This window comes from Cyrtonyx montezumae, unplaced genomic scaffold, assembly GCF_038088225.1.
Source record: "Cyrtonyx montezumae isolate F1298 unplaced genomic scaffold, pur_monq_1.0 scaffold_4, whole genome shotgun sequence".
Lineage (NCBI taxonomy): Eukaryota > Metazoa > Chordata > Aves > Galliformes > Odontophoridae > Cyrtonyx > Cyrtonyx montezumae.
The window spans coordinates 15,527,186-15,553,127 of record NW_027072045.1 but is presented as its reverse complement, the minus strand read 5'-3'; the positions used below and the strand labels follow the sequence as shown (position 1 = coordinate 15,553,127).

At 44.2% G+C, this 25,942-nt stretch overlaps 1 protein-coding gene across 1 annotated transcript; it reads left to right on the top strand.

Annotated features, from left to right (window-relative positions):
- The first annotated feature begins 3,975 nt into the window (after positions 1 to 3,975).
- On the top strand, positions 3,976 to 19,327 carry DRGX (dorsal root ganglia homeobox). Its single transcript, XM_065746185.1, has 6 exons — positions 3,976 to 4,009; positions 5,798 to 5,895; positions 6,031 to 6,132; positions 8,877 to 9,049; positions 9,519 to 9,631; positions 19,065 to 19,327. Exons 1-6 carry the CDS (start codon positions 3,976 to 3,978, stop codon positions 19,325 to 19,327), a joined length of 783 nt encoding a protein of 260 aa, XP_065602257.1.
- Positions 19,328 to 25,942: the final 6,615 nt, after the last annotated feature.

Sequence of the window (25,942 nt, the reverse complement as noted above, 5' to 3'; positions counted from 1 at the left end):
CTGCTAGTATTTTTTTTTTTTTTTTTTTTTTTTTGTGGTCAGGTATTGAGAATCATGGGAAAGGAGGTGTTTGGACATGAAAAGACAAGAGAGCCACTTCATCAAACCTGAGCCAGTCAGACTTGCTTGTGCTTTACAGATGATCCCCCTCAAAGCTGAGGGCTCTCAAGGTAGATGTAGATGACAATTCAGTTACTTTACTCATCAGTTCAGTCCAGGGTTTTTCTGTCACAGTAGAAAAATTAGAAGGGATGTGTTTGTACGTGCAGCATGGAAACAGTCTTGCTTCAAGAGATACGGAATCAGCAAAATGTCTTTTCTGAATTTTATTTATTTGGACTTTTATTTGCAGGCTTGTTAACTGATACTGACCATAAGGATGACAATGATGATAGTGAGTGTGAATGTGTGTGACAGACTTTAACGACTTTGCACAAAAAGGTTTTTGTTTTTGTTTTTTTTTCTGCAAAAGCTCACCTCTGTGAGTTATTTCATGCTTCAGATTGTTTTTAATGCTGGTCTTTGGTAGAAATTTTTGCTGATCTTTGGTAGAAATCTATGTTTGGTAGACAGACGAGAGGAGCTAGAAGAGAAATACCATCCCATGACCCGCTGCAGTTTCTTCATCATTTTCTGGGAGTCCCAGCTTTGTAGGCAAGCGTCTATAAAAGGAGGGCACGGAAAGACGTAGGAACGGCGCTGACAGCAGTCATGCTTACGGGGAAAGAAGTGACCCTGCACTTCTCCCGGTGGGACGTGCCGGACAGCGCCGTGCCGGGCAGCGACGAGCGATGCCGGGCGGAGTGCGGAGCTCTCCGTGGTGCTGAATCGCGCCCCTGGGCTCCGGCCGCTGGAGGACGGCAAGCAAGACACGGCAGCTCTAACTTTTAATTATGTCAACCTCAGGTCTCGTGCATTAAAATTAAACAGGCACCGAACTGGCGAGGGGTGGGGGATTATATATTGCTTAGTTATCTCCTTGTTTTGCAGCTGCTACTCCTCGGGAGAAAGTTGAGCCAACCAGCTTGGTGTTGTACTGCTTCTATTAAAAAAATAGAGACTTGGAGCACTTCCCCATGCTTCATTTTACCCTCTACACCTCCCGCAATATGTTGAACTTGCATGCTTCAAACTGCTGGAGAAAGTGAGCCAAAAGAGCGATGCAGACCCCTGACTAGAGTGAGGCCTTAGAGTGCCATAATGAAGTTATTATTATTTTATTAAGGGTTCTTAAGATAAAACACTCACTTGCACTCTCTCCCCAACGTCAGAGAGAAGAAAGGATAAGGCACATCTGTCTCCATGCAAAGGGATCCCACGGTACTGGTCCTGTGTGGATTTTAAAATTCGGGATGCAGAGGCTGGCAGGGAAGATGGCCAGTACCTCTGGGTTATGTTTTTCTTTTTAAGGTTAATTGACCTAAAGTGTGTGTGGCTATTTTAAGGACTGCATTCAGAACATTGTTCTTGCATAGTGCTGTAAAAAGCCAGCTCGATTCATAGTATACGTAGCAGTTCGGATGGTAAGTCAATAATGTTTGCTGTCAAACAGCAAATTTGTTAAAAACCTCTCTGTATGTGTATACATATGAACATATTTATATATAAACATGCACGTCTGTAGCTTTCTTAATCTTACAGTAGTATACTAAAATCTAGGTGAATGGATAAGATCAGATTTGTTAGGATCTCTGATTTTGCCTTGCTTCACTAAAATAATACAATTCTGAAACATTATTCCAGCTTGAATATATGTTAGGGGAATTTCTACAGCTACGCCTAGTGTGAAAGGCAGATAGAGCAGGTGATATTTCTGAAGCTTATTAGTGTTTATTTAATGAGATCACATATGCAGAATAACTTTCCGAAGAGATTGTCTCTTTAAAATCTCTTTCTGTTTCTGCACCTGTATCATCTGTATCTTCTTTGCTCTGGTATGAACGTGCTACATCTTTAAACTCCCATCAGATCTAAGAGAGCCTGTGTAGATTTGCTCGCCCTTCCTGTACAGAACATTACAATGTTTATGAAATATTAAATTTGTGTAGTCTGCCGGAGAAGCAATTGTTCCAAAATAAAATCAGCAGTCTAGACGAAACATAGACACCAGAACTTATCAACAGTTGTCTGACTTACATCTTCTGATGCATCTTGAGTGGGTCATAATACCAACTTTATTTTCAGTGGTGCATAAATTAATTACACGCATTTAATAACCAAAATATCATTATATTCCCCCTTTAATATCATAAAGGCTTTACGCCAGGGAAGCACTTAATGTGCAGGGGGCCATAACAGGCTATTATCCTTGTGTAATGCTATTACAGAACCAATTATGCGCCATTATACTTGCTTTTTTTGCAGTTTATGTGATTTGATCCAATCCCGTGTCCCTGACTTGAAAATTTCATCTGGGTACTTTAAAGTCTAATTTTCACCCGGGCTGAGGCAAGGGCCATCTCTCTCCGCAGAGCCTATGTCTCGGATGCATTTTAAAAGTAATTGCAAAGGGTCCCGCCGCATATCATTTGCAGACGGGAAGCGAGCATAAATCCAGAGACCCCTCGCTGTGAACAAAATCAAACTTTGCTGCGGTACGATCGCTTGGAAAGGCGAGGCGTGTGCAGAGCGGCCCCCCAAAACCCAGCCGGCGGCAATTAGCAGCCGCTTTGTCAGAGCCGGGTCCAGGCGGCGGGCACGGCTCGGCTCGGCTCGGCTCGGCTCGGCACAGCACGGCTCGGAGGGCTCCCCAGCCCCGCAGCCCGGAGCACCCCAAGGTCCGCGGGCGGCCGCCGGGGGCCGCCGAGCCCCGGAACGCAAACGCTTGGAAAATAATGGGATTTTGTTGTTGCTGCTCACATTCCTGTTGTTTGCTGAGAAATGATGGGTTTTTTTCTTTTCATCTTTCTTTTTTTTTTTTTTTTTTTTCCCTCCTCTACACACCACGTGGGCCATTTGTAGGGCCCAATAGACCTATCCAAGTTACTCACTGTAGACAGCGCTGGAAATAATCAGATTAAGGCCAATTATGCGTGAGATTATAAAGGCAAGTGCTGAGAGGCAGAGCATGCTGTAGACAGATATAAAGACATCTGGCCACTTCCAGAACTCCACAGAGCCCTTCTGTCTCTGCAGCCAACAACTCACAGCGCCTTATTCCAGTGCAAAATACCCCAAACCTTACTGGGGATTTTTACTTCAGTTCGGTTTAGGTATGGATTACTATTTTTATTTGCCTTTTGGATTTTTTTTTGTATGTGACTGCATGTAAATTTGAACTTTTTTTTCTTGCTGAGGACATGGGTTTCCAACTCGATCACAGCTCCCAGTGTGTTGGATGCTTTAGAAAGAAGACAGCCTTAAGCTTTTATTGCTGTTTCATTTAGGTTGATTTGATTTGATAGTTGAACTAGTTGAGTTTGATTTGTCTGTTAAGCAGCTCATTCTAAGCAAGTGTTTTTCTTTATATTATTATTTACTCTAGAAGGAAACCTTTTAAGTAATTAAATGTACGGATAGAAAGATGGATAAATAGATGGATAGATGGATACATAGATGGAAGAGATAATCAGATGGATTGATGGATGCATTGATAGATGCATAGATTGCAGAATGAAAGGTAGATAATCAGCTATTTGAAGAGAAAAAGGAAGCAAAGAAAAGGAAAAGAAAAAGAAGAAGAAGAAAAAAAAGGAGGAACAAACTTTTGCTGTTTCTGATTACTGTGCACCTACCACGGAGTGCTCTGCCTTTGGCTTTTCAGCTCACTGCACGCAGCGTTAGATAGGACTTTCTCTGCCTTCTCTGAGCTGGCTCTGGGCTTACCAGGGAGATTCTGGGTGTTTCCTTCTGGCTGTTACCTGCTCTGCTCTTTCCCACTCTGTCCCCAGGTCGGCAGCAGAGCCCTCGGCGGTGCCCGGCTGGGGACGCGGTGTCGGTGCAGGGGGCAGCGGGCGGCGGCCCGGCAGCGGGGCCATGTTCTACTTCCATTGCCCCCCACAGCTCGAGGGTGAGTGGGGCCGTGCGGGGTCGGGGGCTGAGGGTTCGTGTGTGCTGGGGTGGAAGGGGTGCCGCGCTCTGGCTGTTCTCGCACAGGGAGAGTGCCGAGATGAGACCTATAGAAACAGCCCCGTCTGAAAGCGCCTCATCTTTTTCCAAGAGCAAAGACAACCCTGTGCCCCCCTCCGTCTTGTCACAAGATGGAAAGAAGGACGGCGTGTTTTTTTTTTGTTTTGTTTTTTGTTTTGTTTTGTTTTGTTTTAATTGGATTCCTTTTGGAAAGGCCTTGTTTTTACACCCCCCTCTCCGCCCCCCCGCCCTCGTTTTGCCACCTGCCTCCCCTCTGCGGATAGCGATCCCGCAGTTGAGCCTCAGGCTACGAGCGAGATGCTTTTCTCCCCTCCCAGCACAGATGTTGGTGTCATGGCTGTAATCGGGACACTTTCAGGACGTGGTCACGCCTCCTCCCTCCAGCCAAAGGGACCGCATAAATCTTTCATGTTATTTTACAAACATTCTGCGGGAGGATGGGGGGAAAAAAAGTCAAACAGCCTCACGCAAAAAAAAATAAAAATAAAAAAAGAATAAGAGAGAGAGAGAGAAAGAAATACGTCTGAGAGGGTTATTTTTTTTTTGAGCGCTTCCTTTGAGAGGATGTTTTTGATCGGGTGGGTTGTTTAATTTTCCGTTTGTTTTCCTTTTCCTTAAAAAAAAAAAAATAATACAACCTTCGGGATTTTCCCCGTGTCGCCTCCGTACATGGCTTCACCTCGGGGTGGGGTCCCGCTCCCGGCCCCCAAAGCTCCCTCGTCCCGCTCCTCTGCCCCAGTGCAGCGCTGCAGGATCCGGCCCGGCGCTGCCACCCCCGCTGCAAAGTGCACTCGGCGAAGTTGTCTCTTGCCGTGCCGAGTGTCACCGAGCTCCTGGGAGGCTTTGTTCGTTAGTTTTTGGCAGGGAGCATTGGAAACACTCCTTTGTCTGTTCGGCGGGGGGGGGGGGGGGGTGAGGGATGTTGTTGTTTTTTATAACGGGTGTTTGGTTTTGGCGGCCCGAGCCGGAGAAGCGGTTTGGAGCGGGGGTGTTCAGTGTGGGGTGACAGCGCCCGGCGTGGGGCATCCCAAGTGACAACACCCACAAAACCAAACCAACCCGGGGAGCGGCAACTGAAAACCCCTTTCTAGGGCTGCCTTTTCAAGCACCCGGAGGGAAGCGATCGGGCTCCGGGGTCACCGGGACGGTGCTTGATTCCGTGGGGAGCACAGCCCAGGGCTGCACCGAGGGAAGGGCGAGGGCCGTTCCCCACCTCAGCGGCGCCGCGGGCTGAGCGCGGTGCCCAGCCCCGACAGCCCGAGTGGGAGCAGGGCAGTGGGAAACCGGCGTGGGGGGGCTCTGCGGGGGGACACTAGACACCCTCAGTGGTGCTGTTGTGGGCCTGGGAACCTGGAGCTTGAGGATTTGTCGGCGTTAGTTTGCTTGTTCGTTTACTTCTGTTTTACTCTGCGTTGTCTGGGAAGGGAAGGGGAGTGATGTTTAAGCGGGCACCCCAGCTGGCTGCCTGCCTTCACCCGGCCTTCCCCAAGGAACAAACTCGCGCTCCATCGTCCCTTTGAAGCCCCCGGCCGGGAGGGTTCACCCCTCCTCACGTTCACCTTCCCCTATTTTGAAACACAAATGACCAGAAAACTAGCCCTTCTGGGGGCAGGCTGCTCTTCCCCCCTGGCGAAGGCATGCTGGGGCCGGCAGGTTGGGGCCTCCCCCCCGGCCGCCCCGCGACCCCACAGCGGCTCTCCGCCCGCAGGCGCGGCCCCCTTCGGAGCGCACTCCGCCGGCGACTTCGACGACGGGTTCCTGCGCAGGAAGCAGCGTCGCAACCGTACCACCTTCACCCTGCAGCAGGTAGGAGCGCGGTCCCCTCCGCCCCAGCCTCGCTTTCCCCCGGTCCTGTGCCTAATCCCCTCCGCCCCGACGGGCAGGAGATCCCCTCGCTCCCAGCGCTGCCCCTGACATCTCCACTCTCTTTCCCTCCACCAGCTCGAAGCACTGGAAGCAGTTTTTGCTCAAACCCACTACCCCGATGTGTTCACTCGGGAAGAACTGGCGATGAAAATCAACCTGACGGAGGCCCGGGTGCAGGTAAACATCCCGGGGATGACTGAATGCTCGGGGATTCAAACCAGCAAACTTTTTTTTTTTTTTTTTTGACATCATGACTGCAGAGTGCACATTTGGCCAAAGAACGCAAATGAAGACGATCTGTCATTTTCATGATGCACTTTAATAACATCAACATAATGTGGAATATTAGATTAGGTTGATTAATCGGTCATTCATAATTAACTAGTGATAATGTTCTACACTAATTTGTCCGCGTCTCCAAGGTACTAAATTACATCAATGCACATCCATTTCCTTGCTTTTGGAGGGGGGGTGTGTGGAGAAAAGAGCTGAGATGTGGTTCTCGCGGCCATTCGGACCACTGGCGGTCCGTGGGCTGGGGCAGCTGGGGGAGCCCCACGGCCAGCAGAAGCCTTCCCATCTCCTCAACTTTTCTCCCTTTCCTCTACTTTCCAAACACTTAATTCTGATGACTGAAGAGCCTTAAGAACAATTCCCATGCCTTTAATAAAATCCAGTGAATGCCATTGGCCATGATTGCTCTCTTTCCTCCTCTCTCTTTTCCAGACTTTCCTTCATTCCTCCCTTGTTTGTCTTTCTTTCCCATTTCTTTCTTTCTTTCTTTCTTTCTTTCTTTCTTTCTTTCTTTCTTTCTTTCTTTCTTTCTTTCTTTCTTTCTTTCTTTCTTTCTTTCTTTCTTTCTTTCTTTCTTTCTTTCTTTCTTTCTTTCTTTCTTTCTTTCTTTCTTTCTTTCTTTCTTTCTTTCTTTCTTTCTTTCTTTCTTTCTCTCTTTCTCTCTTTCTCTCTTTCTCTCTTTCTCTCTTTCTCTCTTTCTCTCTTTCTCTCTTTCTCTCTTTCTCTCTCTTTCTCTCTTTCTCTCTTTCTCTCTTTCTCTCTTTCTCTCTTTCTCTCTTTCTCTCTTTCTCTCTTTCTCTCTTTCTCTCTTTCTCTCTTTCTCTCTTTCTCTCTTTCTCTCTTTCTCTCTTTCTCTCTTTCTCTCTCTCTTTCTCCCTTTCTCCCTTTCTCCCTTTCTCCCTTTCTCCCTTTCTCCCTTTCTTTCTCCCTTTCTTTCTCCCTTTCTTTCTCCCTTTCTTTCTCCCTTTCTTTCTCCCTTTCTTTCTCCCTTTCTTTCTCCCTTTCTCCATTTCTCCCTTCTCCCTTTCTCCCACTTTCTTTCTTTCTCTTTCTTTCTCTTTTCTTTCTCTCTTTCTTTTTCTTTTTTGGCTCCCGTTTTTTTTCTTTTTCTTTATCTTTTTCCTTTTTTTCTTTTTTTCTTTTTCCCCCCATACTCAGAAGTTGACTTTGTGTGTCTACAAGCTCTACTGAGAGCACCACTCCTGCAGTTGTAAGAGATGAATCCATACAACTCTGCAGGCATCCACGCTGACTTGCGAGTCATTTTTTTGAACCTGATTATGTATTCATTTTATTTATGGGGCTTTTCTGCATGCTGTTTCTGTTTTTTTTTTTAATTTTTTGTTTAGGTGCTCAGGGTTAAGACTATGCAAAGATCTAATTGTAGGAAATATAATAGCTTGCCTTTTGTTCCCTAGGGTCATGTTAGTATCTCTTAAAACCCAATGGCTGAAGAGAGATAATGGAATTCACCACAGTAAATTGGGGATTGTAAACAAATTATTTCTCCTATAATCAGATTATGTGATCCTGATTATTAAATCTGAACATGAATCATTGGTCATATGCGGGCAAATTAAACTGATTATTATTTGGAAATGAAAATCTCCTTTTGCCCGTGCACTGTAGGTACTGGCTTTAAAAAAATAATAATAAAAAATGCTATTTTGGCTATTGGTGTCTAAAGACTGTACTGCAAATTGAGATAAATGGGACAATTATTGAGCATTCAGAAGTGGAAGATCATAACTTCTTCCTGAAAGGTGCAAGGGTGAGATAGGGGTGGTGACAATTGGATTGCTGAGGATGGGTGTTTAGCCTTGTTGTTGGCTATTATGCAAACAGACAATAGATGCAAGCATTTGTTTAGCCCGCTTTCATGCAGGGACATGGGGAAACACAGAGGATGGGAGATATGTTTACATTTATACCCCTTGCTCATTCAAATATGATTAATGTGCTATAAAGCAGAGTCTTAATCGAAGATGATGTTGTCAAACAATAACTAAATAGGGAAATAAACGACTTCATCATGCTCCTTCCTCAGAAGCAGGCGAACTGTCAGTGCAAAGTCATTAAAATATGATAATGAAAAATAGCTCAATTAAATGTTGTTATAGCTGTGACCTTCATTCAATTAAGACGCAAGGAAGTGTCTGCATTTTGCTTTGCATTTAACTGCTCTAAATTTAGAATATAGATAAAATCATTATTCAACGTTTGCTGATATATGCAATTAAAAGGCAGCTAACTAAAATGGAGTTGGAGGAGGAGAATAATAACAATCTTGCCTATACTTGAAGCTGTGTATTAAAATGTGGATTCCTTGACTACAAGGGGGGGTTTGGCATTTTCCACCACAAATATGGTGCCTTCAGAGCATCTGCCCCAAGGTAACTGAAAAGAACCTCAGAACTTTTGGACTTGTTTTTGGCTTGTTTTCCACACAGATAAATATTTAAGATAGAAATCTAACATTAGGACTCATCTAGGATAACAATATGGACACAAATAAGAGGAAATTTTATCCAAAATCCAATCTCACCAGAGTAAAAATTCGTCAAATGTTGACTTGCTTTACATTTGGCTAAATGTGGCATTCAGCCTGCTTTGGTCTCCTGCTCCAGGTGTGGTTCCAGAATCGAAGAGCTAAATGGAGGAAAACAGAGAGGGGAGCTTCTGACCAAGAGGGCTCTAAGGAAGCAATGGCTGAGGTGGCACCTCCTGTCAGGAACTTAAATTCCCCTTCTCCAGCTGATCAAACCAGGAATAAAAAAGAGAGTCTGGAGATCCAGCAGAGGTAAGAGTAATCAACAGTCGCTCTTTGGGGCAAGTATGCATTGTGTTTATGTACATACATACATTGCCAGATGTGAAGCCTGCACCTGGACAGTGTCAATTTCAAGTACAGCCTAAACCATTAGAAGATGAACCATCATCAACTCCCTTCTGCCCATGTGGCTGTGGGAAGCTGACATTTACCCAGGTTTATTTGCCTCCAGCTGGTTCTTGAGGCATCAATACAGAATCATAGAATCACAGAATATTCTGAGCTGGAAGGTACTCATAAGGATCATTGAGACTAACTCCACACCAGACTCCCCAAAAATCAGACCACGTGTCTGACTGTGCTGTCTGGACGCTTCTCGAACTCCATCAAACTCAGTGCCATGACCACAGCCCTGAGGAGCATGTTGGTGTGCATGTGCATATGCTGTTTTTTGGGTTAGTTGTTCTAGATCTGAAAGCTGCTTTCTCCTCTCCCTCAGCATGAGTCGAGCAGTTGGTCCCACAGGACCCTTCTTCCCCTCCTGCCTGCCGGGGACTCTTCTCAACACGGCCACCTATGCACAAGCTTTATCCCACGTTGCCTCTCTAAAAGGTAAGTGACTGCAGCAGCTGAAAGAGCAGCTCCATTATATTTGTTGGATTCTCCCACCTCTGCCAGTGAAAAGCCATTGGGAAGTAGTAGTCCTTTCTCTTGTGATTGGTGGCAATTGCACTGACTGATGCTATGGGCACAGGAATGGGTCTCTTCTGGTAGTGTGGTTTGTGGACGAGCTCCATCATTTTGTTCAGTAACTTTTAGTGAGGTCAGGGTTTGTCACAAGGCAGGTACAGCTTGGTCCTTTAAAGTTTTCTTCATATGTGTTTTTTTTTTTTTTTAAGAGTCAAATTTATTCTAGTAAATTAATTATACACATCCTTTTGCATTATACATTGCCTGGCATCGTTACTGATACCTCATCCACTCTTTGCACGCAGTTTCCTTTGCAGTATTTCTCTGCAACTGTTAGTCCTTTCTCCTCTTGACCAGTGGGTCCCTCTGAGAACTTGAACACAGTGAGTGCAGAGGGACAGAGCACTATACGAAGTAATTCCCCATTATGTGGGACTCAGGCATTGGGAAGCAGTGTCCATATCCCTTTGGGCTGCAAAAAGCAGCAGTATGCATCTTTTAAAAATAAATCGCCAGCTGATCCATTAGCTGTTCCTGGTCTAGTAATTTCTAAGGCTAAGGGTGTAAGCAGGATGAATTCAATTTATAGATTTATAGGATGTACGGTCTCATAGTGCTGCCAAGCACAAAGTGGCACGTAGCTTTGCTCTGTGCTCCAGTGTGGTGCAATATTTTGTGAGGAAAATTTCCCTATTGTGGACCTTCTGCTCTGAAAATTGAATCCTCTGCAGCCTCTCGCTATGCTCCCTGGCATAACTCATGCTCCTCATGAGTATTCCCCCTTTAATCAGGGCAGTCAAGGTTCTGAAACAAAAGCTTTGAATGCTGAGTTTTGCATTAAGTTCAACATTCTGTCCTGTCTTCCTTCTTTCCCCACGTGTTTCCAAAAAAGGCAGAAGACACAGCAAATGCCATTTTGGTGGGTGATTTTGAATTGAGGAAGGCCACAGAGATGTGATCTAAGCCCTACAGCTTGAAGGGTGGCAGACAACCTAAATGCTGTGGCAGACAATGGCTGTTGGACAGTGGCTGCAGTTTCCTCCACCTCTGTCCTGTGACCATGAGCTCCTCCACTGGGCAGGAACGGCCTCTCCAGAGTAGACACAAGTGATGTTTTGAGGGGCAAAAATTATTTTCTAACAGATGTTGTCCTGGATGTAAAAATAGGGCTGACTGTGTTCAGTAAATAATTTCAGGTGGAACTTGCTGCTTTTATTTTTCCTTAAAGTTTACTGTTAGGTGTTTTAGAAATTGAATGCGTCAATAAATCCTTCTCACATTTTATGCTTAAATTTAGCTAAATTTTAAGGAAAATAGTAGTAATAAATGGAAGCTGAGCAAAATGAAATAAAAGTGGACAAATGCAAAATTTGTCATGAGGGTTTTTAAAGCTTTATTTATTTGGAAGACTGATGGAAATTCTTCTCTGTGATTTTATGAATCAGTCACTAAATGGAAAAACTAATAATCTGCTCCTTTTTGCTTGATAGCAGTTTTACAACCTAGGGGCAGGAAAAATCCTATTCCTGAATCTCAGGCAGATATAATCATTAGGTAGCTAGTTGCCTAGGCTAACAGACAAAGTCCCTGAAACTGTTCCGAGATGAAAATACAAAATTTTCTTTTTTTTTTTTTTTTTGGGCAGCTATCTGGTGCACATCTGATGAATTTCTCAGTTACACCTTCAGTTCCTTGCTGAAATGATTTGGTTTACATTTCCTTTGTAACTCTAGAAGCATCTAGATATGTTCAAGGAGGTAGATATATTGCAGAGTATTGTGATTTTAAGAAATCCAGCTACCAATCCTACAGCGAGTTCTGTGTTCCCTTTCCCTGTTTCTCCAAAAACAATTAATCTGGGTTAGAATTGAGTCTGTCCACAGCAGATCTGTGCTCCTTCTAGTTAATTGTCAGTCAGAAGCAGGATTGTCTCTAAAAGTCCAGTGCAGACCAAAAGGTTCTCAGGTATGATTCACATTCTGTTTTACTCTGGTACAGAAACACAAGTGAATGATGGTCCTTCTGAAGTAATGTGACTTGAGAGCACAGCCAAGCTCTCACGCAGGTCTGGAAGAAGAGAGAATAGTTGTAGGAAGGAAGTAAAGGACAGAGTGAGGCTCAGTGTTCACTAAGCCTTTACATGGCCTTCTTTGTCTTGCTCAATTCAGATAGTTTCCTCTCTTCCCTCTTTGAGGTAGGAACTGGTTTGTACAACTTCAGGTCTGCCAAGGGAGAGCTGACCATACATTTAGTTGGATATTGCTTAGTGTTCTTCTGTACCTTAATGAAGTTTCCTAAGCGTCTCCCTTGAGAATCTAGTCTCTTCTTGCAACAGAAATAGTGACAGAGCTCTACCATGATGATTCTGAGAGCAGAGAACTTTGAGTAACACAAAATCCCATCAAACTGAACACAGGGCATAACATTCCAATATTTTGCATTTTTTTCCCCAAGAATTTGTGCATATTTTTGAAAAGTCATGTGATCAAGCTCTTCCTGGCACCTCTCTTCATGCTGACCACAATTTGAAATTACCATGAATTCTTTGTGCTTTTGGAAGCAAAAATATCTCCTCCAGAGTTAAAGTCAGTTCACTAGCAGTGGATGCATAGCCCAGTTTCCTTCTATGCAAATTTCAAAGGAAATAGTGATAAAGAGGTCCTCTATGTGAATCCTGTAATTAGATATGTATTCTCTCAACTGGGAGAACAATTCTGGCATCATTCGGTAGGACTGTAAAGACTATCTTCAGACAAAACAGCACTCTGAGCACAACAGACAGCACTGGGAAGTTTAGGTTGTTTTCTTTTGAGGAGGCAAGATGTGCTTTGTTGGGCTTGTGAGCCAACACTTTGTTGGTGTCAGTGAGTAATATTTGACTGATGCTTTAGAAGGAGACAATTAAAATCAATATGGTGAATTACAAGTGATGATGGTGATGTAACTAATTAACAATTATTTTATCTCTCAGGGACTGTTTTCATTCTGCCACCTGAGAATTCACTGTCTTTTATAAAGAAACCAATACCTCTCTTTCTTCTTCTCTGACTCTGATGGTTTGGCTCCTGCCCCAGACTTCCAAAGCTGCATAAAATATCTAGGGTACATGCTATCTGGATCTAATTCATAATATAAGGATATAATAAGTGCAGTTTCCCAGATGAAGTCAGTCTAGTAAAGACAAGATATCTCAGGACAGCCTAGCAGAGGGCAGCAGCTTTGCTTTTGGACAGGCTGTGAGGTGCTCTGTAGTCTTGCTTTATACTCTGCGTGGCTCTGCAGTCCTTCAATGGGGAGTGCTCCACTGAGTCCCACACATGCTGCTTCTGGGTAGCTGGTGGATATGGCTGGAACATGAGACTGGGTCTGCTCTGGTAACTGAGTAGAAAACTGTTCACCCTGTGCAATTTCTCATTTGAATAATTAGCGTAATATCATAATGTTGGTGGATTACCATGCTTCCTACTTCAGGCTTTTAGTTCTTCACCGCTGCCCACAGTCAGGGAGAAGTGTAGCTCACACAGATGAAATTTCTGCTGTTTGTTACTTTCTGCAATTGTCCTAATTTGACAACTATGCTACTTCATTGTGATGACTTCGACATTTCCTTGGTCTTCCAAGATGAATCACTTACTGTAAACTATACATCTACAGTCCATTTAGTAGATTTAATTGCAGACCTCAAATATGAAGGGAAAATACTTGTTTTATTTATGGGCTGTATAACAGTAGAGTCATCAGGAGACGCTAGCATTCTGTGCACAGAGAGACCTCAAAGTACCTTCTTAATGGATGACAGCATGAATGCAATTCATTAATGCAGAAGATGTTATTAATGGGTGTAAACAAGAATCTCCGGTTTTTAGCGGAAGTGTTCTACCATTTCTGGTGGCTGAGGCCAGAAGTGTATCTGTTACATTCCACTGAAATTTCCCCAGACCCTGTGATTCAAAGTGCAGTGTATGAGGAGAGAAATAATTACACTTGTCAGGGAATTACTTTCATAATTCATTCACGGATCTGCCCTGTGCAAGTTATAGCTCAGTTGGTTTTTATGGCACCTCCACACCACTCGCTGATAGAAAAGCAAGACTGCATTATGCCCACCAAAGTGGATATTCCAGGGCACCATTGATTATGCTCCTTTATGATTTCTTGCTGCTGTGGTTGCTGTTGTTTCTATTAGGGGAGGTTTAATTGCAGTATCCAGGAAAAAAAAATCATACCAACAAAGAACCCCCAGCTAGAGCTGTCTATCCATTATATTTCAATTTCTATTATGAAAAGATGGAAGGAATTCGCTCAACGTCGTTATGCTATACAGGCTGAGAAAGAAGTATTCAGGGACTTGACTTATCCCTAAACTGGTGCTTGCTGAACTGAAGCACTTCTGCTTGCCTTGAGACTGGGGAACTGGAATCAAAACTCAGGAGTTCTTCTGTTTTCTCTGTCATTCTTTTGTACTCAGTTACAGACGTACTGATTTTTCTCAGCATGTGACCATAGCAATCTCATGTAAAATAGCAAACTAGCAAGTGGGTTCTGTTTGGCAAATGTGTTTTCCCTAGTTTGCTTGCCACTAGGACCGTAGGGAATAAAAAACAGTTTAGTTTGCTGCAGACAAAGAAACCCTAGGCAAATTGCTTTGATTGTTGTACAAGTCCCCGACTCAGGCACTGCCCTACCTCACAGCTAGATTTTTATGTATGTATGTATGTCTTTACCACAAATGTTAGAGAACATGCAGATATCAAGAGCATCTGGGAGTTATGTGAAAGAGACAGGTAGTGGGCTGTTCCTCAAGGCTGAATCTTGGTCAGATGTGCAGACGTTACCTAAGCAAGGCTTCCCATTTGCCTCTACTGGAGTGTCACATAAACATAATTTAGGGTCAGATCATCTGTATGGGAGAGGTTGCTGACATAAATGGTGATGATTGCAGACCAGAGAATATTCAGAAGACTCATTCTCTAGCACTTGTGGGCTCTATTCTAGCTTTCATATCCAGGCAGGCAAGGTTATTACTTCTGAATTTTCTTTTTTAAACTATACCAATGGTAAAAATAAAGGAGGATGTAATCTCCCATTTCCAGTATCAAGTTATTTGCGCTGTGAAGCTCCTGTTAGAAGAGTTGAGCCAGATGACCAGCTCCTTGTTGTTTGTGTTGGTTACGTAGTATTCACAAGCCAAGGAGTTGTGAAACTGTAACCTTTGGACTCTGCTGCCTGCTCTGGGCAGCCAAGGCTGCCTTCCACTTTTAACTACCTTTAGGACAAGAAGGAAGAAGCACCCAGCACAACTTCAGCAGGCTACTTTCAATTACCCTGGAAACATCTGGTGCCTCCACATTTCAGCATTTAGGTCCATACCTCTCAAATTGTTATGAATCTCGTTTCACTGCTCTAAAATGTTTGTATAAAGCCACCTATTTTGTACCCACTTGTTTACCAGTCTTTAGTAGACACAGTGTTGGCAACACAGATGAACAGCAAGAGGGGGCTTCCTTTCTTATCAGCTCTCACTGGTAAATGACACAATGAATTCAAGATTATTGTTGACCTTTCAACCCTTGCGGAAGTGACTTCAGAGTTTTTGGGGACTTAGAATTCAAGCAAACCAATGTAACTATGGAAAAGTGTATTTAATATGAGCATAATATTTTCACTGCAAAGTAAACAGAATGCATTGACAGAAGAGGATTTTAAAAGATATTTTTTTCTTCACTTCCTCCCCCTCCCCCATTCTCCCATTTAGCTTGCTATTCTGCTGTTCACATCAAATGCTGACATGCACAAACACTGCAAGAGGTTGTGAACTGAGGTTTTGCATTTTGGAAAGACTGCCTGTTAGTTTCCTTAAACTGTTGGGTGGAAATAGAGAATATATTTTAAATACTTGTGTTTCAATATGAGCCCCACTCTCATTTCACTCTAAGCTGAAACTGAACCTGGGAATTGCACAGAAAGGTCTACAACCAAAATTGTAGTTCAAATATCATTACAATTGAAATGTAATGTTGGCAGAGACAAGACAGAACTAATTTAATTTTTCCTGTCAGTCTCTGTAGTAGATCAATTAAACTGCCAAGTGGATCAAATATTTCAGACTGTATTTATGACATTAAGTATTTATGTTCAGGCTGAGCATTTAAAGTATGATCTCATATAGGAATACGTAGAGGTTCAGATCAATTCAGCAGAATTTGCTCTAAGTTAATGGAAATCTAATTGTGCATTTTAATTTTGCGTACAAGAGGCAGTAAGCTCATGAAGGAAAGAAAACAGTTCTCTGTCTGTATTGTAGTAACCTGCCCTAAATCCCATTAAACAATATCAGGCTGCATGAAATGTTTGCAAAAGTTGGAGCAGCTTCTAAGGCTAAAGGTCTAAATCTCACTGATCTTGATGTGAATTAGTTAGATGCCTAAACATTTCTGAAGCTGTTAAGTAGGAACAGTCTCTTCCTCCCCTACTGCAAGCTCAGGTCTTCTCCAGTTAGATGTAAGAAAATACCGATGTCTGCTGAATGTGGATGAATCTTTCTTGGGTCACATCCCTGTCCAAAATAGCCTGACTGAATAGGCTGGTGGAGACCTTGGGCTGCTGATTCTCATATTGTTTGTCCTGGTTTTTATGCCATCAAAATCCAATGGATTTCACTGGATTTGCTGCCTGCAGACACAGGCAATTGCAAGGTAGATTCAATCTTCCTTTTACATTAAACAGAAATAGGGATAAATCCTACTCTCCAGCAAGATTCTCGAGCAAATGACACTAGCTACTCTGTATTATTTATTTATTTATTTAGGTAGGTAGGAACTGTTTTTTGCAAGTGTTTTAACCTGGAAGTTTTAAGTGAAAATGCAAGGAGTGATTTATGGGTAAATTATTGTTAGATATTCTAGTTCCCACTGCAGGTAACTCTGCACCCTCAGGTTGCAGAGCCATGGGTAATATCAGGTCTAATTATTAAGCAAAGAGCTTACGTTGGTACTGAAGGCTGTTAAATATTTTATCCCTCTCTAACAATGGAATGAAAATTGTTCTTAGGAGCTGGAGCTGGTTTATGCTCTTTTGAAAGGGACAGACTCTTCTCCATTTTTCCCCTTCTCCTGCTTGGCAGCGTGTTTATTTCTGGTGGGATATCTTAATGTGTTAGAAAGCAGCAGTGTGAAGAAAGCTGATGCACAGAGAGACTTTTACATGCTCCATTTCAGAAACCAACCTTAAGTTAGTGGGACTTACTAGCAGTGGGAAAAAAAAGAAAAGACTTTCCACAGCTGAAAGACCTACAGGCTGCAGGGACTCTAAGTACCAATCCCCCTCTCCTCCCTCTTGTGAAAGCAGTGGCCATCCAGAACCCCCGAAGTGGCTGCATTTCAGCAGGGCAAAACATGACTTTATAAGCATGGGTAGTGGTGGCAAAACCGTAAGTTGTGCTACTGAGTGGATTTTGCTATAAACTTTTGTTGTGCTCAAAACAATCACAAAGATTGACTTTCCTATGCAAAAAAAGCAAAACTGGAGGATGTTTGTCAAGTAGTAATACATGCTTGTGTAATCCATTTGAATGTCTAAACCCATGGAAATATTCTGCAGGTCAGATGCTCTTTCAGGGAGTATTATGAGAGTAAAAGGGACTACACTAGAAGGGATGGTTTGTCCCTTGTAGAACCTGTTTTATTTCTTTTCTCCAGAACCTTACCTGCAAGCTGCTAATTTCTGATGATTGTTGTGAAGTCTTGCCAACATCCTAAAAGCAAACAACTGTCTGCTTTCATCCCTCACAAATGGGTGCTGACCCTTGGCTACTGAGAGTAGCGTTGTAAGAGAAAAACTACCTGCTCCCTGCAGATTATTAATTCCATCAGTTAGTCATGAGCCATTTAACTCAAATATTAACTGCAGAAATTAAAGCAAGTCCTTGGCTTGGAAAGATCATAGGAAGATACTGTGTTATGTCAGGTTGTGTGCAGCCCAGCTGTTGCCTGCTTTGTGTATCAGTGAAGGATGGGCTTCCGTATGGGGCTCAGAAGAGGATGTGGAGCTTTTGTGGCCGCTGAGAACCCTGGGGAGAATGGTGTCCCATGGTGTCTTTTACCAGAGAGCAAAGTGAAGTAAGTGGCAGCTCAGTCATTTCACTCCCCCTCCAGTACTTCATTGCCTGCTTCATACAGCAGGTGTATCTCAGATGGTTGGAGGTAGGTAGGTCCAGCCATCCTGATGGAACTCTAAGCCATCTCAACAGCAGAATCTTTAGGAGGAATTGATGCACTTCTGGAGTCACTTCTTTTTGAGTCATCACACCTAAGCAATACAGAGTTTGTCTCTTGAAGGTAGAATAGATTCACACAAGAAGACTTGATGCTGGTAGTTGGGGTGTGGCCAAGAAAAATCCTTTCTCATCTTACAGTGTGATAGGAGAAAGTCAACAGTTCCTGTGTAATATATAGAATATATTCAGCTGTTTTTCTCTGCAGTAATCTTTCAGATGCAGGGGTTGGAGTCCCACACTCACCCAACAAATACTATTGCCCAGACTGATCTGACTTCAGTATGTGGGCAGAGGGCAGGAGACACCTCCAGGATGGGGCTGAGGGTAGGCACTGAGCAGTTACTTGGGATAGGGTCTGGAGACAAGTTCAGCTTTGGTTATGGTGAAACCTCTTCTGTGATCTTTGCTGCTCTCTTCTGCCTCTGCTTGTCCTCACTTGCTTCATCTGTTTTGCAATATATGAACTCTCTACAGCTACCTGAAAGGAGGTTGTAGCAAGAGGGAGTTGGCCTCTTTTCCCAGGTAACTAGTGATGGAACAAGAGTCAATGGTCTTAAGTCATGCCAGGGAAGGTTCAGGTTGGATACTAGGATAAATTTCTTTTCAGAAGGAGTGGTGATGCACTGGAACAGAGAAGTGGTGGTGATAATGCCCCTGAAGGCTTTCAAGAAAAGGGTAGATGTTGTGCTGAGTGACATGGTCTAGAGTTGTCACAGGCATGGGCTGATGGTTGGACTGGATTATATTATTGGTCTCTCTAGCCTTAACAGTTCTATGATTCTTCAGTTCTGTCATTCTCTGTGGGCTTCAGCAGAGCAGGATCTAGCTTTTCTAGAAACAATCAACATCCTGAATGCATTCCTACTAAATGTCTATTGAAGAGGGGATTATGCCACCTGGAATTCCGGCACCATCTCTGTTTTCTCCAGTTTGATTGTTGAGGGAAAGAAACTGTATGGTGTGGTACCTGTAGGTGTGGGTCACTCTGAACAAGTCAGAACACCATCTCCATGAGGATGCCCTGCTGTTGGGAGCATCCCTTCCCCAGCAGTGATTCTGCTTTGTCTTCTTCCTTCCCAGGGAGCCCACTGTGCTCATGCTGCGTTCCAGACCCCATGGGCCTCTCCTTCCTGCCCACCTACGGCTGCCAAAGCAACCGCACCGCCAGTGTGGCTGCACTGCGCATGAAGGCCAGGGAGCACTCAGAGGCCGTGCTGCAATCTGCCAACCTCCTGCCCACCGCTGGTAGCCCCACTCCTCCTGCAAAGCCCAGCCCAGAGAGCAGCCAGGACAAGCAGCCATCTCCTGCAAAGGAGCATATGGAAGGGGAGAAGAGTGTATGAGCCAAGCCTTGGAGCCAAGACCAGAAACTGGGGCTTTGCCATTGATGGAACTGCAGAGTGGCTGTGCCCCCGCAGGACATCACAGGGCCACCAGGGACTCGGCAAGTCTGAGTAGCCACTCTGGCTGCCTTTCACACACCCTTGCCTCTTTTGCACCACTGTAGGTTCATTCTCCTGATTTATTGGCACTATCCGTGTTTGGAAACATTTGTGAAACTGTTTTTAGCCCCTTTCCATATTCCAGAGATGCCAAAATGCCCAGGACACTGACTTGCTTCTGTACACCTCAGTCATGCTCCCCAAGGCTCCATTTCTCAGCAGCAGGGCCAACCCCAGCTGCCTCTGTGTTGTGAACCACCTCCACTTCGTTCTGAACTTCCCAAGAATAAATCTCACCATGCGGGGAGCAGAGCTGCTCCCTGGGGATCACCACCACAAATAGTCCTTTATCCTGCATGAACAGGGCATGGCTGCCAGGTACAGAGTCTGGGGGGGGACTCCAGGCATCATCTACCCTCATTATGTACAGGCACATGAAAGTGCATGTTTACACCAGGCTGGCCTGATGTTTTCTGGTGGCATTTGACTTCTTAACAAATTCTACCCCAGGCAGGCCAGCTGTAAGAGTAGCAAAGGGAAAAAAAAAAAAGAACAAAACTCTTCCTAATTTTGCCTTCTTCTATCCTTTCCCCTAAAGCCAAACTTCCAATGGAGTAGAGCATTGGGGAATTGTTGAGATCAACTTATCCATAAATAAAATCCTTGCACTGGCTTCTATGTGAACATCAGTCTTGCCATTCCCAAGGTTAGACATAAAAGACACATAATTCCAGAGCAGTGTTCTTAGCTTCAAGTGGTAATGCTGGTATTTTATTGGAGAGTGCAGTTATGTCTATATGCAGAAAGTTGGGGGGATTACAGTGTCATTCTCTTGGAAAGAAAGACTGGAAAACAAAATCATCCTGCGTTGCAACAGTGCAAATATGTCCTTTCATGATGAGTTTTTAATAAATAGGAAATAAAACTTGGAAGGGAATTCCTTTATGCCATCCAAAATCAGACTCTTCTGCTCACTGAAGCCTGGTTGGAATGACTCTGGACACGAAAATGGCTGAATTATTACACAGTGGGCACAGTGCAGAGAAGAAATTGGTGCCTCAGGAAGTGTGCTCTTATTCCATAACATTGCAGAGCAAGACAGGGTGAAGATTCCTGTCAGATCCAAAGGTCTTCTGAGCAGGTCTTTCATGAGAATGGTGCTCAGGTCTGTCCTGCTGAGAACAGGAACCTATTACAGCCCTTGGAGTGGTGGTGTTTATCACAGAGGCTGATTTTGGCATAGAACCTCACCTAGCAGAGCAGGTTCACACTTAGCAGTTCAGGATTTTCTGCCGCATTCATTGTTGACCCCATGGCTTGAGGATGTGGTTGGAAAGGCATTTGCAAGTAAGGTTGGCAGCAAAAATGCTTTCTTCAAGGCAGGGTTTGGTGTCAGGACCCACGCAAAGTGTGGAAACCCTGATGTTCAAGGGATAGATTGGCTGCATCAAGTACCTTCTTTGTGCTGGGAGTGAACGGCGCTGGGAATATCTCCAGAGTGGGATCCATTTCCTCGGCTGACAAGCCATGAGGAAGGTTGATGCTAGCTCTGTCCTTGGGCCTAAGTACAAAGAAAAGCCCAAGAGGGTCCACGTCCCTCCACTGGAGTCATTTTGCTTTACATTTGCCATGGTTTTTTTTCTTTTTTTTTTCTTTTTTTTCTGTCAGTCCTGAACTGTACTAAGTGTTGGGGTAAACATGCAGCAATCTGTGCTCCTGCAGTGTGCTCCAACTTCAGGAGCTGCTCTGCTGAACAGTAAAAGAAGTATGTTTTCCTGACTGCAAATCATGGCTTGGTTTGAATGAGAGTAACAACCTTCTTCTTCCACCAAAATAAAGTAGATTGCGATGTGCTTTGTTGAAGGGGGCAGTTGGAGAAGAAAGAATCACCAATTTCTTAGTGATCTTTGCAATCATAATTTGTTGGGTTTTCCTTTATTATTTTTATTTATTTATTTATTTATGAGATTTCCACAGCCTCCAAAAAAAGATTAAAAAAAATTACTTCCACTCCAAACAGGCAGGCCCAACTTCATTTCAACATAATTACCTTGCATTCAGTTGAACTTCAGCCCTTCTGTACACTAACTCTTCAATCTAATTGTTTGATTAAACTCGTATTTCCTCCAGAAAGGTACATAAATAAGTGAATTGTTGAGCAAATTAAGAATACTTAACAGTATTGCATCTGAAAAGTAGTTATGCTGATTAAATTTTCTGTCCTTGAGGATTTTCAGGAAATTACTTTTGATCGTCAATAACACAATTAAGTAAACTACACGCACATTAGCATGAATAATTGATAAGAAATTATGTATTACCACGAAGCACTGATTTAATAATTCATGATGCGACACTCTAGTGACTGTGCAAAACTGGATAACATCGACAAGTCTGCCTGATGTTGCTGGAAATGCTGCAATTACAAACAACTCCATAGTTTCGTTGTACAATAAGGAAAAGTATCCGATGCATGCTGTAGTTTCTGTTTGTTTAATACATGAATAAATTTAGAAAGAACATCCTGAAAATTCCTGTCCTGTTTTCATTCAGATTGGTTCCTCTATGCCATCTTCCAACGATGGCTATCCCATTCTGCTTAGACCACAATGCTGTTGCAGAGTGGGGAAGCTCTCAGATTTGCAGCTGGAACCTGGATGCAACTTGCACAACGTGGGGGCTCGAAGTTTTGCAGAGCTTCCTGCTTTAGCAAAGCTGCTTTAGCCACCCCAGAAGCCTCAGCTCAGAGTCTTCCAGATTCTGTGTGGTCTGATATTGCTATTATTATTATTGTTCAGCAGAATTTTGTGGGTGGTTGCTTTGTCAGCTATAAATGAAACACTTGGATTTTGTACGTTTTGAATGTGTACAACAGCATGTTAAATGTGCAGCCCACTCACCTGCTGGTCTTGCAGCCTGCCTAGCAGAGGCAGATATATATGTGCATGTTGGGAAAACCAGGGGATGCTAAGCCACATTTTCCTCCCAAGTTCTGGTCTAAGACAGGGCAGTGAATCCCATGGGAACTTGCTGGAAGTTGCAGGGCTATAGCATTAGGGCAAGAGAAAATTCAAGTGATGTGTCCCTGTCATGCCCTCCTCCAGCCACCAGACCCTGCTCCCTTCCAGACACACTGTGAAGGAGCCACCTGCCCTCCTCCTGTGCTGTCATATATCAGGGCTATCTCTCTTAAACCACTTCTGAAATGGCCATCTCAGTAGCTTTGATTAAGCCTGGCATTTAAAAGTTTATAACTCAGCTATAAAAAGCCACTCAGGCTGAACCCCAGTGTGCAAGGCTCCAACCCAGGGGGATGATTAACACGCAGCCTGATCCAACATCAGCCTTTTTTCAGATGGAAAATGTAAGCCCAAGTTTTGAGGGACAGATGGAAGACAAAGATTTTTCTGCTTGATGATCACTGCATTTATCACTAGATCCCCTGCAGTTATTCTCCATGTATTTCCAGATTATCATGAGCCAGGCACAATGTGAGTGGCCACTATGCAAGTATCACTTGCATGATTTTGGCAAAGCATCTCCAGTCCTGGGCTCTTTCTTCATGTGGTCACAGACATCCGCAGTGCCCAGGCATCTTCTGTGTGGGCCATCTCTGCTGCCTCTGCCTGTGCTGTCCCCACTCTGCAATTCACCTCTGCCACAGCTTGCTTCCAGGCCTTTGCAGCATGTTGTTCTGGGTTTGTTAATGGGCTCGGTGCAATGCACCATGAGACCTTCTAAATCTGTGTGGCCTATAAATCTGTGTGGCATCCTCTCAGCCTTCCATGTATTTTCTGTCTCGCAGATCTGTTTAGGCCTTCTTCTGCCTGTCTACAATATAGAAGAAAACGAGGAGCAGAGAATACATCTTCACTTCGTTATGCCGTTGGCTAGTGCTTCCCTCACTACACGCTGGATAGTAATGAGATTGCTAGGCTAATTGGCTCTTTATTAAGAGTATTATTTACAATGATGCTGCAGGCCATGTGCATGCAGAAAAGGACAATCAAACTCTTCCCTCTTGTCATCAACGCCCTCACTTCTGTGTTCCCACAGATTGTTGCTCCCAAGCAGGTCAGGGATGGCCTCCTCCCAGCTCCTGGGTCTTGCCCACCCATTTATCCAGGAAGTCTGTACTTGCTTACTAAGGGCAGCATTCATCAGGGCCATGTGTGTAACTCCTCTCCCTGAGGAGACCGAAGCGGAGCCTTCGTACAGCTCTAAGAACCCCAAGAAGTCTCTGCAGTGGAGCACTCATGGGATCTGAAGGCAGAGAGCTGTACCTGAGTGCTGTCAAGGCCTCGCGTGTAGGGAGGGCAGCTGCCCTCTCAAACTTCACAGAGAAAATCAAAGCCTCAGACCACATCTCCTTCTCCAGCACCACTCCTGCCTCCCTGCAGCAGAACCAGGCAGGGAGATGTGGGAGGAAGTCTTTTGCTGTTGGGTGGACCATAAGGGAGCAGAGAATGGAGATGAAATGCTTGCGGTGTGCTTCTGTGGCACACTCTGCCTCTCAAGGAGCTGCTGCTCAATAAGGATTCTGTTGTGTTGGTTGTCTGTGTGGTGGAAGCAGCGTGTGAACAGGGGGAAGTGAGAAGCTCTGAATGTATACCCGAGCTCTCAGCACATAATTCAGCCTTCTCCACTGAGGAGTTTGACACCCCTGCCATAAGTAAAAGAGCAGCCTCTGCAGAGCGGAGTAAATAATGCTTTACTCTTCCCCGTTACAAACTTCCTTTTCTCTGCAGTGAAATATTGACTGCGTGACCGTATTACCGCAAAAAAATAAAATAAAATAAAATAAAAAAATCTCTTCCTGACACACACTAATGACGTTTTTACATAGATCTGGCCTGTGAAATTTCTTCGGCATATAGCATATCCAGCCTTACTGAGGGTGATGCATCAACAATATGTTAATGATCCAGTCACAGTGCCTTCATTGCTGCCTTGAGCTCTCTGCCATGAGACAAGCAGGTGCTGCTCTGCTTCCTCAGATGTCTGGACACCATTTTTTGGTGGTGTGGCAGGTCTCCTTTGGACAACAAGAAACGGTTACAACTCACCAGAATTTAATATATTGTTCTGCATAGGTTTTTCAGTATTTAACCCTGATAGTTTCTTACGTAGTCAGTGATATTGCAGTATTGCTGCAACAACTGAAACAGAGAGGGAACAAGATGTCATACAGAGAGACTTGGACTCAAGCAGTGGACACAGGACAACTTCAGCACGAGGAGCTTGGCTAAATACAGCTCATTAGCTGCCAAATTCTATTCAGTTATGCCAGTTCCTGCATGCTCCAGGTCATGCACTTCAGCCCTGGCTGGGACCATAAGTGTGATCACCAGGTATGTCCCAAGAGCAGACTTAGGAGGGCCATCAGAAGGCAGCCTCAACATAGCCAGCCTGAGATGCTGGCTCTGGGGACTGGTCAAGGCCATGAGAAATCATTCGTTTCTAATTACATTGCTTTTGCACTGTCAGCTGAACTAGTTTACCTTCTTGTTCTTCTACTTTAGAATTTTTGTTTATTAAACTCTAGCAATCAGTATTGGCCCTAGAGACTAACACTTGCTGTAGTGGCAAATTTATTAGGCCTCCCTTAGCTATTGAATAAGCTGAGATTTTTTTATTATATACACACAGCTTCTTTACACCCTCACGGTACATGAGCTGATGTGTTAACTAAGATCCAAGGCCCATTAAATAAGAAGCCCATCTCTGCTGAGAAGACTCCCCAGGAACCAGAGCTCTGCCCATTATATCACAGCTGGCTCACCCCTGCTCCACCGTGCTGGCTGAAGCCATTGGGTTTTGGCAGATGCCTGAGAACCAAGATGCTGATGTGATCACCAGTCCTTGGCAGAGTAAGGCACAGGAGCAACCCTGGGAGTTGTTTGTTTTTATTAGATTTTTTTTTTCTTTCCTTTAGCAGCATGCATGAAATTGGCTGCTGGCAGGGAAGGAAGATCTACAGGAGAGTGAAGTTGATCCTATCTCTCCTTTGAAACATTACTCCTGATCAGAACAAGATCTAATTGGATCTGAGACAGGAGTTCTCCAGGGAGGATTTCACAGTCACAGTTCAATGGGGGCCAGAAAAGAGAGCCAAATACCCAAGGACTTCTGCAGGGCTGAACCCAGGAGTCATCCAGATTTGTGCTGTAGCTTCTTTGGAGAAATGACCAGTGAGAACAAGCAGCCAGGCATTCCTTGGCGCGTATTCCTATGAGTGGGGTTATTAGCAAAACCAGCTTCATCCTTTTTGATGGGCTTTGCCTCCAAAGGCCTCAGGACCTGCACTTGAGGGAGCCAGCTCCATGCACCTTGCTCAGCCCAGGACTGTGCACAGTGTTTATCCCCACTCTGATCTGTGGATCAGAGCTCACAGCCTGTGCCCAGGGGTCTACTTCAGTAACTGTCCCAGACTCCATTGCCTGACACTTCCTCACTGAGGGCTCACAGGCCATTCATTGCTCCATGCCATACTGCCCTGGCTGCACTGCACTGTCA

Excerpts from the sequence above, each read along its gene's own strand:
- DRGX (XM_065746185.1), top strand. The coding sequence starts at position 3,976 with ATGTTCTACTTCCATTGCCCCCCACAGCTCGAGG. Across the intron at positions 4,010-5,797 it reads TTGCCCCCCACAGCTCGAGG|GCGCGGCCCCCTTCGGAGCG; the intron begins GTGAGTGGGGCC and ends CTCCGCCCGCAG. Across the intron at positions 5,896-6,030 it reads CCACCTTCACCCTGCAGCAG|CTCGAAGCACTGGAAGCAGT; the intron begins GTAGGAGCGCGG and ends TCCCTCCACCAG.